Raw genomic sequence first — 12,500 nt, 5'->3', positions numbered from 1 at the left:
CTTATTACTATTACCCACACCCTCAAACCCTACTCTCTCTCTCCTACTCTCTTCCCTTACTCCCACCTTCCTCTCCCCGCTACTTCTGTCCCTGCTACTCCTCTCTTCCTCCATATTCCGCCCCCCCAGCCACTCCTGCCCTCCTCTCACTCCCCGTTACTCCTTCCCTCCTCCTACCCCCTTCCCTCACTGCTACTCCTTTCCCGCCCTGTTACTCCCCTGTTCCTACCCTCCCCCGCTACTCCTCCCCTCCTCCTACTCCCCTCTTCCCTATCCCTTCCCCTCTGCTACTCCTTTCCCTCTCTCTCCTTATTCCCCCTCCCTACCCACCTCGCTTACCCTTCATCCCCCTCCCCCGCGCACTGTTACTTCCTTCTTCCTCCCCCTCCTCCCCAACTACTCCCCCCCTCCTACTCCTACTCCCCTCTTCCTATCACCCCCACATTACTCCCGCCACTCCTCTCCTACTCCCCCTTCCTACCCCCTCCTCGCTACCCCTCATCTCCCCCTCCCTCCCCCACTGTTACTCCCTCTTCTTCCTCCCCCCCCGCTACTCCCACCTACTCCCCCTACACCCTGTTACTCCAACCCTTCTACCCCGCTTCTCTCCCTCTTGGTGCCGTCTCCCCCCCCCCCCCCCCTTGAGGTAATAAGTTCCAATACTTCCTTCCTTCTGACTATTTTTTTTTGTCTTTGATAGCGATGGAATTCGTTTCTCTCTTTTTCTTTTTCTCAATTTTCTTTCTCTGATCTTCTCTCTCGCGTTTGTCATTCTCGTTCTCTTTCTTTCTTTTTTTTTATTTGTGCTTCTCCTTCTTCTCTCTCACTTTCTCCCTCTCCTTCTCCTTCTCCCACCCGCTTCCCCTTCCCATCTCCTTCTCCCTCATCCTCTCCCTCTCCCTCCTCGTTCCATCTCCTTCCCCCTTCCTTTCTCCCTCCACCTCCCCCTCCCCCTTCCCCTTTCTATCTCCTTCTGCATCTCTCTCTCTCTCTCTCTCTCACTCTCTCTCTCTCTCTCACTGTGTCTCTCTCTCTCTCTCTCTCTCTCTCTTACTCTCCCCCCCCCTCTCTCTCTCTCCCTCTGTCTCTCTACTCTCCCCCCTCTCTCTCTCTCTCTCTCTCTCTCTCCTCTCTCTCTCTCTCTCTCTCTCTCTCTCTCTCTCTCTCTCTCTCTATCTATCTATCTCTCTCTCTCCCTCTCTCTATCTCTCTCTCTCTCTCTCTCTCTTTCTAGAGTTTCTCTTTCTCTTTCTCTTTCTGATTTCTCTTTCCTCTTTCTCTCTTCTCTCTCCCTCTTTCTCACTTTCCCTCTCTCTCCCTCTCCCTCTCCCTCTCCCTCTCTCCCTCTCCCTCTCTCTCTCTCTCTCTCTCTCTCTCTTTCTCTCTCTCTCTCTCTTTCTCTCTCTCTTTCTCTCTCTCTCTCTTTCTCTCTCTCTCTCTGTCTCTCTCTCTCTCTCTCTCTCTCTCTCTCTCTCTCTCTCTCTCTCTCTCTCTCTCTCTCTCTCTCTCTACCACCGTCCTTCTCATTTCCCCTATCGTTTTCTGTCTCTTTCTTCACTCCCTCTTCCTTTTTCCTCCCTTTCCCCTGGCCACTCAATACCTGAACGAGGGAGACCGGCTTGTCTCCTTTGAGCCAGAGCCACTGTGGCGTGAAGGCTGCGATACTCTGTGCTTTGAATCCGTTTCGTCTCTTTCTCTCTTGGGTCGTTTCTTTGCATTTCTTTTTCCTTCTCGTCTTTTCGTTTCTCTCTTTATTGCTTGTTCTTTCTTTCGCTTTTTTTTCTTTTCTCTTTGTCTCTCTCTCTTTCTTTCTCTCTCTCTCTCTCTCTCTCTCTCTCTCTCTCTCTCTCTCTCTCTCTCTCTCTCTTACCTCTCTCTCTCTCGTTCTCTCTCTCTCTCTCTCTCTCTCTCTCTCTCTCTCTCTCTCTCTCTCTCTCTCTCTCTCTCTCTCTCTCTCTCTCTCTCTCTCTCTCTTTCTCTCTCTCTTACCTAATCTCTTTCTTTTTATTGCTGATGTGTAGCATTTTTTTCTATCTTTCATTCATTTCTTATATGTTTTTTTTTCTCTCTCTCTTGATTTCTTTTATCTTGGTTCTTTTTCCTTCTTTTTTTTCTCTTTCCATTTTTCTTTTTTCTCTCTCTTTTCATTTCTTAACCTCCGTTCGCTTTCATATTCTCCTCTTTCACTTTTTGTTATTTTATCTATCTATCTATTTTTGGCACTGATTTACTGATAATTTATCCATCAGTCTACTTTTCTGTCTTTATTTTCATATATGTATATATGGATATTTATAACAAATACAACTATAATTTTATCTCTTTCTTCATCTATCAGTGTATCAGTCTGTATCCATACATGTAATTACATCCCATTTATGTATGTATGTATGTATATCCAAGTATATATGTATGCGTATATATATATAAATAAATATATAAATATATATATATATATATATATATATATATATATATATATATATATATATATATATATATATATATATATATATATTTATGTATGTATGAATGTATGTATGTGTCTGTGTATGTGTATGTGTGTGTGTGTGTGTGTGTGTGTGTGTGTGTGTGTGTGTGTGTGTGTGTGTGTGTGTGTGTGTGTGTGTGTGTGTGTGTGTGTGTGTGTGTGTGTGTGTGCGCGTGCGTGCTTGTAGATATGCGTAAGAACGTATGCGTGAGATTCACACACAAAAGCACACACACACACAAAAGCAGACTCATTTCTACATGCATAAACACCCTTATCGACACAGGCACCCGCGCCCATAAAATCACAAATGCATGGATACAGTAAACACGTACATGTAACACACCTCGCCTTCGCCCACACATAGATCCTTCCCTCTTGCATTCTTCGGCAACGCAACCCTTTAAATGTCCCCTCTGCATAGCCCCCATTTCCCCTCCATGTCCCCGAGTAGCCCCCATTTCCCCTCCATGTCCCCGAGTAGCCCCCATTTCCCCTCCATGTCCCCGAGTAGCCCCCATTTCCCCTCCATGTCCCCGAGTAGCCCCCATTTCCCCTCCATGTCCCCGAGTAGCCCCCACTTCCCCTCCATGTGTCCCCGAGTAGCCCCCATTTCCCCTCCATGTCCCCGAGTAGCCCCCATTTCCCCTCCATGTCCCCGAGTAGCCCCCATTTCCCCTCCATGTCCCCGAGTAGCCCCCATTTCCCCTCCATGTCCCCGAGTAGCCCCCATTTCCCCTCCATGTCCCCGAGTAGCCCCCACTTCCCCTCCATGTCCCTGAGTAGCCCCCATTTCCCTCCGTGTCCCCGAGTAGCCCCCACTTCCCCTCCGTGTCCCAGAGCAGCCCCCATTTCTCCCCTCCATGTCCCCGAGTAGCCCCCGCCCCTCCATGTCTCCGAGTAGCTCCCATTTCCCTCCATGTCCCCGAGTAGCCCCCATTTCCCCTCCATGTCCCTGAGTAGCCCCCATTTCCCTCCATGTCCCCGAATAGCCCCCATTTCCCCTCCATGTCCCTGAGTGACCCCCATTTCCCCTCCATGTCCCCGAGTAGCCCCCATTTCCCCTCCGTGTCCCCGAGTAGCCCCTATTTCCTCCATGTCTCCTGAGTAGCCCCCATTTCCCCCCTCCGTGTCCCCGAGTAGCCCCCATTTCCCCTCCATGTCCCTGAGTATCCCCCATTTCCCCTCCATGTCCCCGAGTAGCCCCCATTTCCCCTCCATGTCCCCGAGTAGCCCCCATTTCCCCTCCATGTCCCTGAAGTAGCCCCCATTTCCCTCCTCCATGTCCCCGGGAGTAGCCCCCATTTCCCTCCTCCATGCTCCCTGAGTAGCCCCCATTTCCCCTCCTCCATGTCCCCGAGTAGCCCCCATTTCCCCTCCATGTGTCCCCAAGTGTAGCCCCATTTTCCCTCCATGTCCCTGGAGTAGCCCCCATTTCCCCTCCATGTCCCCAAGTAGCCCCCATTTCCCCCTCCATGTCCCCAAGTAGCCCCCATTTCCCCTCCCCATGTCCCCGAAAGTAGCCCCCATTTCCCCTCCATGTCCCCAGAGTAGCCCCCATTTCCCCTGTATGTCCCCGAGTAGCCCCCATTTCCTCCTCCATGTCCCCGAGTAGCCCCCATTTCCTCCGTGTCCCCAAGTAGCCCCCATTTTCCCTCCATGTCCCCGTGTAGCCCACCCACTTTTCCCCTCCATGTCCCCGAGTAGCCCCCATTTCCTCCATGTCCCCGGGAGTAGCCCCCATTTCCCTCCATGTCCCCTGGAGTAGCCCCCATTTCCTCCATGTCCCTGAGTAGCCCCCATTTCCTCCGTGTCCCTGAGTAGCCCCCATTTCCCCTCCATGTCCCCGAGTAGCCCCCATTTCCCCTCCATGTCCCCGAGTAGCCCCCATTTCCCCTCCATGTCCCCGAGTAGACCCCATTTCCCCTCCATGTCCCCGAGTACCATGACTTGCACCCTCACGAGGCCACATTTCCCCCATTTCAGCCTGGCGTGTCTGACAATAAGCAGATATCGGAGGGTTCAGTCGATCAGTCGCTACCACGTGACAAATGACGCAACGGTGACGTCATTACTTCCCCCTCGTGACGTATGGTCTTGCCAAAGGCCGCCAAAATCCTGTTTCTAAATGTCAGTATATCAGCCGCTGGCGCCCTCTATTATGTTTGTTTATTGGCAGAGCGATTGTTGGGGTGACAATCAGCCTTGGGGAGCTTGGGATTACGGCCGTCGGAAGTGCTGGTCGTAGTGTTGGAAATAACGCAACTGCCTTCGTGGTTAATGGGCCGTTATTGACATCCAGTGCAAAAGCCAATAAGAGTAATGCTCAAATTCCTAAAAAACATTTTTTTTCGTTCTCTTTTTTTGTTATTATTGTTTGTCATCTAGATCTATTCCCACTGGACGCATTTTCACTGATATTCATCATCTCTGTGACACCAACATATGAACGTTTGCGATCAAGAATGTAAAAATTTCAATAGAATTGCTACGAAATGGTGTTAGTGAAATATAAACTAGTTCTGCTCAAGGGTCAATTTTGCCCTGACGTTCTCATTTCCTTCTCGCTCTCTGCTCCCTCTCTCTTATTCCTTCCTTCCTTGTTTTTGTTATCTTTCCCAATCCTTTCTTCTCTTCCCATCCTAATCCTTCTTCACATCTCGTTTCATGTATCATCCTCCCGTCCTTCTCCTGCCCTTCTCTTTCTCTATTCCACACCCTTCAATTATTTCCTTCCCTTCCCCCTCTCTCCTCTCTCTCCCATCGCATCCATACCTCCCATTTATTTCCTTCCCTTCTCCTCTCTCTTCTCGCTCTCGCCTCTCACCACCACCTCCCTTCCCTCTTTCTCCCTTCTCACCCATACCTCCCCTTTATTTCCTTCCCTCCCCTCTCTCTTCTCTCTCCCCTCTCACCACCACCTCCTTTCCCTCTTTCTCCCCTCTCACCCATACCTCCCATTTATTTCCTTCCCTCCCCTCTCTCTTCTCGCTTTCCCTTCACCAGCAATCTCCCTTCCCTCTTTCTCCCTCTCACCCAGCACCTCCCCTTCCCTCTTCCCCCGCTTTCCCCTTCACCACCACCTCCCTTCCCTCTTTCCCCTCTCACCCATACCTCCCCTTTATTTCCTTCCCTTCCCCTCTCTCTTCTCTCTCCCCTCTCACCACCACCTCCTTTCCCTCTTTCTCCCCTCTCACCCATATCTCCCCTTTATTTCCTTCCCTCTTTCTCCCCTCTCACCAGCACCTCCCTTCCCTCTTTCTCCCCTCTCACCCATATCTCCCCTTTATTTCCTTCCCTCCCCCCCGCTCCCCTCTCTCCCCTCTCACCCATAACTGCTTCCATTATCCTGTTCTTATTACAAGCCATCAAACTCGATACCCCTCGAATCGCCGCTCTGGTCGTTACACACAGGAGTTCACCGTAATGGCCATCATACACAGGAGGAAAGGCGATGGGTGACCCTATTTGACCCATCGATTCCTCGCGTCCACGACTCGCCGCTGGGAGAACGAAGGAGCGTCTTGGCAGTGAACTAAGACGGAGGTTTCAGAGGTTCCCGAGTTGTTAAGGAACTCCGCGGATTTTAAGCGATTTCCATAATCCCGCTTGAGACACGGAAGCTCATCTGAAGGTCCGGGGAGCTGAGATTAAAGAAAGGATGGAAAGAGAGAGAGAGAGGGGTGGGGGAAGAGAGAGGGAAAGTGAAGGAGAGGGAGAAAGGAGAGGGAGACTGAAAGAGAGAGTGAAAGAGATTGATAGATAAGTAGATAGATAAATAGAGAGAGAGAGAAGAGAGATAGATAGAGAGATAGTAAGGGGAGGAAAGAAGGAGAGAAAGAGAAAGAAAAATTGAAAGAGAGACAGAGAGAAAGAAAATAAACGATGCATCGGCATAGTCCAGAAGACAAAGATAAACAACCCACCGCCCAGCAATCCCCACTTCCAATTCGTTATAGATCACGCCATTCTCTATTTCCTTTTGTGGCGTCGCGTCGAAGTTCTGGAGGTTAGTCAATCTAGAGTGACTAGAAGGTCAAGAGGTCAATGCTGTTTGTACTCTTTGTGTGGGAGGGGGATGAGGGCTCGGGGAACCAAAGGCCACTGGGCTAAAGTAAACAAAACCGCAGTAACGTAGTGTGGGGGAGGGAGGGTGGGGGAGGATGGGGGAAAGAGAGGGTAGGGGGAGGGAAAGAGAGGGTAGGGGGATGGGGGAAGAGGGGGAGGGAGGATGGGGAAAGAGAGGGAGGATTGGAAAGAGAGGGTAGGGGAATGGGGGAAGAGGAAGGGAGGGATGGGGAAGAGAGAGGGTAGGGGGATGGGGGAAGAGGGGGAGGGAATGAGGGAAAGGGAGGGAGGGGGAATAATGGGAGGAGAAAGAGGGAGCAGGGCAAGAGTGGGAGGGGGAATGAGGGAAAGGGAGGGGAGGGGATGGGGGGAAGAGGGGGAGGGGGAATGAAGGTAAGAGGGGGAGGGGGAATGCAGGAAAGAGAGGGTAGGAGGATGGGGGAAGAGGGAGGGAGGATGGGGGAAAGAGGGGGGGGGGATTTGGGAAGAATGGGAGGGAGGATGGGGGAATGAGGGAAAGGGAGGGAGGAGAAAGAGGGGGAGTAGGGGGGGGAGTAGGGGAAACTGGGGAGGGAGGATGGGGATGAAGAAAAGGGAGGGTGAGGGAGGAAAAGGAGGGAAGGAGGAAGAATGAGGGAAGAAGGAGAGGGAGAATGGAGGAAGAAAAGGAGGAAAGGAGGGAGAAAGGGAGGGGGAATAAGGAGGGGAGGAGAGAGTGAGGATGGTGGGGAGGGAAAATAAATAGGGGAGGATGGGGTGGGGATAGTGAGGAGGGAGAATGAGGGAAGAAGGGAGAAAGAGAATAAAGAGAGGAGTGGGGTGATGGGAACCAGGGGAAGAATAGAGAAGAATAGGAGAGAAAACAACTAAAATGCTCTAAAAAAAGAGAATGAGGTCGAGAAGAAGGAGAGAAAAAGAGAGTAAAAAGAATGGAGGACGCTGGGAACCAGGAAACAATGAAGACGACGACAAAGAAACAATAAAAAAGAATAAAAAATAGAAATGAAGTAGAGATTGAGGGAGAGAGAAAGAGTGCAAACAAATGAGAGAATAAGTATAAAGAATGGAGGAAACAATGAAGAAGAAGAAGACAAACAAACAAAGAGAAAAATATGAAGTAGAGATTGAGGGAGAGAAAAAGAGTGCAAATAAATGAGAGAATAAGTATAATGAATGGAGGAAACAATGAAGAAGAAGAAGACAAACAAACAAAAAGAAAAAAAATGAAGTAGAGATTGAGGGAGAGAGAAAGAGAGCAAATAAATGAGAGAATAAAAATGGGAGATAAAGTAAGGGGTTAAGAATACGCCTCAGACGTGGGCGGGAAGAGCGATTATCGAAAACGTTCGGAGACTATTATTAACTTTATAGATTTATGTTGCGAAAGTTACTTAATAAAGCCATAAATTCCTGGCCGGTTCGAACGGATGATACGCGCCGCCCAACGTTTTTGTTTGTTTGTTTTTTGTTTGTTTCTCTCTCTCTCTGCGTTGTCTTCTCATTTTTATTTGCTTTTGTTTTTTTCTTTCTTTCTTTCTTCTGCTAACTCTTCTTTTTACTCTGTTTTCATTTTGTTATTCTTAGTATTATTTTTGGTCAGTTTTTTTCTCTCTTTATTATTCTATTTTAGTTTCTTTGTTTTTTATTGTAATTATTTTTTTTTGTCAGATTTTCTCTTCTTTTCTTCCGTTTTCTTTGTCTCTTCTTTTTCTTCTTGAGTTCGTTCTTATGCTTATTCCTCTTCCTCTTATTTATCTTCTTCCTCCTCTTTTTATTTTTCTTCTCTTTCTCCTCCTTCTTCTCCGTCTCTTTCTCCTTCTCTTCTTCTTCTTCTTCTTATTATTATTATATTATTATTATTATTATTATTATAATTATTATTATTATTATTATTCCTCCTCCTCTTCCTCCTCCTCCTCCTCCTCCTCGTCCTTCCTCCTTCTCCTTCCCTCCTCCTCCTCCTCCTCCCCTCCTCTTCTTCTTCCTCCCCCTCCTCCTCCTTCCTCCCTCCTTCTCCTTCTCCTTCTCCTTCTTCCTTCCTTTCCTTCCTCCTCCTCTCATCCTTCCTCTTCCCCCTCCTCCTCTCCCTCCTCCTCCTCCTCCTCCTCCTCCTCCTCCACCTCCACCTCTTCCTCCACCTCTTCCTCCTCCTCCTCCTCCTCCTCCTCCTCCACCTCCTCCTCCTCCTCCTCCTCCTCCCTCCTCCTCCTCCTCCTCCTCCTCCCTCCACTTCTTCTGCCGAGTCAATTTTCCAGCTCCCTTGAGTGAATGCAAAGACTGAGGAGGCGATAGCTCGAAGGAAGAGACGCAGGTTCATGTTTTCGTTGCATAAGTGAGGAGAGAGAAATGACGAGAAAGAAGAGGAAGGAGGAGGAGGTGAAGGAGGAGGAGGAGGAAGGGGGAGGGGGGGTGGAGGAGGAGGAGGAGGAGAAGGGGGAGGAGGGAGGGAGAAGGGGGAGGAGGAAGGAGGAGGGGAGGAGGAGGAGGGGGAGGAGGAGAGGGGAGGGGGAGAGGGAGGAGGAGGGGGAAGAGGGGGGTGGGGGTGAAGGGGGAGGAGGAGGAGAAGGGGAGGAGAAGGAGGAGGAGAAAGAAGAGGAAGAAGAAGGAGGAGGAGGAGGAAGAGGAGGAGAAGGAGAAGGAGAAGGAGAAGAATAAAAGAGGTATTATTGTTATTATTGTTGTTATTATTTTTATTGTTGTTTTTGTTATTATTTTTGTTATTGTTGCTGTTGTTGCTATTAATGTTATCATTACTCTTGTTACTATGATAATTATTATCACTATTATTATAATAATAATTATTATTATTATCATTATTATTATTACTAATACTAGTATTATTAGTAGTAGTATCATTATTATCGTTATTGTTATTGTTATTATTACCATTATCTGTATTGTCTCTATCATTTCCATTATCATTATCATTATCTTTTGATATTATTGTTATTATTACTATTATTATTCATTATTACTATCATCATCATCATCATTCACCATCATTGCCGGTATTGTGATTATTGTTGTTATCATCATTATTATGATTTTTACCATAATGATTATCATTATTAATCATTATTAATCATTAATCATTATTCAATTTAGCATAATCATTCACACCATCACTATCCACTCCACTATCATAATCATCAATATCATCATCACCATTACCATCACCTCGTCCTCATTACCATCGGCTTCCATCCAGTGTCAGTTGTCATTTTCAGTTGAAGTCACAGCGCCGTCGTCGTCGTCTCCGCTCTAGGCTGCGCGCTTCGTCAAGGTGAATCGCAGAGCCGAGGGGACTCTTGTTTCTTGAGATATTTTGTTTCTTGAGATATTCTGAATTCAGTTCAAGTACCGGTAGACAAGACGAAGAAGAATAGCGTCGTCTCCCCACAGGCTTCGGGTGCCTAGTCATCAGCCGTCAGCCATATATACTACGGCCGTCAGGTAACAGTCGTCACCCGCCCGCCATCAGCCAGCGAGCGACGTTCTCCAGCCAGCGACCCAACATCCCTTCCTCACCACTTTGGGCGTTCTAGACCAACAGGACTCATCTCCAAGGCAACATCTTAACTTTGCCGTGTGACAGCCATTCCACGCCGGGACAGAGGGGCGGGGGTGGGGTGGAGGGGGGCGGGGAGGCTTTGAAATGGCCCCCAGCGGAGCGTCTGACAAGTGAGCACTGACGAGTGAGGCTTGGGGGGGAAGGCAAGAAGGGAGGGGAGAGGGGTGAAGAAGGGTGGGGGAAGGAGAAGGAAAAGGAGAGAAGAAGGGGGTAGAGGAAGAAAGAGAGAGAGAGGAGGGAAGAGGAAGGAAAGGGAGGAAAAGAAAGAACGAGAGAAGGGAAAGCAGAAAGGGTGAGAGAATGGGGGTTGAAAAGAGAGAGGAAAATGAAAAAAGGAGAGAGAGAGACTAGAGACAAAAGACAAGAGACAAGAAACCAGAAACAGACAAAGAAGCGGACAGAGACAGACAGACAGAAAGGCAGAAAAACGGAGACAAAAACATAGAGAGAAAGAGAGAGAGAGAGAGAGCGAGAATGAGAAAGAGAAGGAGAGAGGGAGCGAGAGAGAGAGAGAGAAAGAGAGAGAGAGAGAGAGCGAGAATGAGAAAGAGAAGGAGAGAGAGAGCGAGAGAGCAAGAGAGCTAGAACTAGAGAGAGCTAGAGAGAGCGAGAGAACGAAAAGCAGACAGACAGACAGACAGAAAGAAAGAAAAAGAAAGAAAAGAAAAAAAAATTCATGCGCAAAGCCTAGCCTCTCATCACCCCGGAATACCTCGGTTCGTTATAGTGTCGCTCATTCTCCTCTCTTGCCTCGTTGCATCAGTCGGCGGGCCGGCCATTGCTCACGACATCTTCATATTAGGCAATGTTGTCTCCTTTTTCCCCCAAAGTTTTTTCATTTCCATCGGCGAAGGTCATAGAGGGAAAAGCTGAAAAAAGCACATAAGAGAGAGAGAAAAAGAGAAAAGGAAAACGAAAAAGATATAGAAAAAAATAAGAGGGAGAGAGAGAGGGAGAGAGAGAGAGAGAGAGAGAGAGAGAGAGAGAGAGAGAGAGAGAGAGAGAGAGAGAGAGAGACAGAGAGAGAGAGAAAGGGAGAGGAAGAGGGGGGAGGGAAAGAGAGAGGAGAGGAGAAGAGAGAGGGAGAGAGAGAGAGGAGAGAGAGAGAGAGGGAAAGAGAGAGGCGGGGAAAGAGAGAGGGGAAAGGGGAGAGGGAAAGAGAGAGGGGAAAGAGAGAGGGAGAGGAAAGAGAGAGAGGGAAAGAGAGAAGGGAAAGAGAGGGGAAAGAGAGAGGGGAGAAGAGAGAGAGGGAAGAGAGAGAGAGAGAGAGAGAGAGAGAGAGAGAGAGAGAGAGAGAGAGAGAGAGAGAGAGAGAGAGAGAGAGAGAGAGAGAGAGAGATAGAGAGAGAGAGAGAGAGAGAGAGAGAGAGATCAAAAAAAGGTGTAGCAATGGTACCACAAATTAAATCAAAAGGAAACTAGAGTACAGAAACTGGGAAATAATGGACGATGATAATACAAAAAACGAAAAGAGAGAAAAAAAGGAAATACGCGAAGACCAGGAGAGAAGATAAAAGAGAAAACGAAAGGAATAATAAAAAAGAACACGAGAGCGAAAGAATACCAATTTGGACGCGAAACAGTCATTTTCGGTCAAAATCTCGTATTAACTCTGTTGCTTTGAACGGCAGTTGCAATCTCCCTTTGATATTTAGATGACAAGCGAAATTTTTGAAAGAAACCTCAATTTCTTTTCTGAATTTGTTGTTGTCGTTTTCTTTTTCTTTTTGTTTTATTCTTAGTTTCTGAATATCATAACCCTTTGTTTTTCTATGATTCTTTCTATGTTGCGTGTTTGGAGAAAATGTAAACATGTAAACCTTGAACATGAATGAACATGTAGAAAGCAAGAAGGTTGGATGGTATATAAATATATAGATAGGTAGGCAGATAGATCGATAGATTCATAGATATATATGAATTCTTATTTATTCATATATATACATTTATATGTAGTATATATATGCATAGGATATATAGCATATATATGATATATATGTTTATATATATATATATATATATATATATATATATATATATATATATATACATACATATATATATATAATATATATATTAATCTATATATAATATATATATAATATATATATATATTATATATATATATATATATATATATATATATATATTATATATATATATATATATATATATATATATATATATATATATATATATAATATATATATAATATATATATATTATATATATATTATATATATATATTATATATATATATATATATATATATATTATATATATATATTTATATATATATATATATATATATATATATATAATTGATATATATAAATATTATATATTATATATAAATTATATATATATTAT

The 12,500-nt window shown here is 46.2% G+C and overlaps 2 protein-coding genes across 3 annotated transcripts in view; both read right to left on the bottom strand.

The window, feature by feature from the left end:
• LOC113810840 (acetylcholinesterase) overlaps positions 1-12,500 on the bottom strand; it is a gene marked incomplete at its 5' end in the record, with an annotated part of 81,795 nt that overhangs the window by 66,226 nt on the left and 3,069 nt on the right.
• LOC138866669 (uncharacterized) lies at positions 2,895-4,472 on the bottom strand. Its single transcript, XM_070139848.1, has one exon. The coding sequence runs from the start codon at positions 4,470-4,472 to the stop codon at positions 2,895-2,897; it is 1,578 nt and encodes a 525-aa protein (XP_069995949.1).

Source organism: Penaeus vannamei, chromosome 26 (assembly GCF_042767895.1).
Source record: "Penaeus vannamei isolate JL-2024 chromosome 26, ASM4276789v1, whole genome shotgun sequence".
Taxonomy (NCBI): domain Eukaryota; kingdom Metazoa; phylum Arthropoda; class Malacostraca; order Decapoda; family Penaeidae; genus Penaeus; species Penaeus vannamei.
Note: the sequence above shows the minus strand (reverse complement) of the source record. Positions and strands in the feature narration are given on the sequence as shown.

Bases quoted from the DNA above. Each gene is read 5' to 3' on its own strand.
- LOC138866669 (XM_070139848.1), bottom strand. From the start codon at position 4,472: ATGGGGGAAATGTGGCCTCGTGAGGGTGCAAGTCATGGTACTCGGGGA.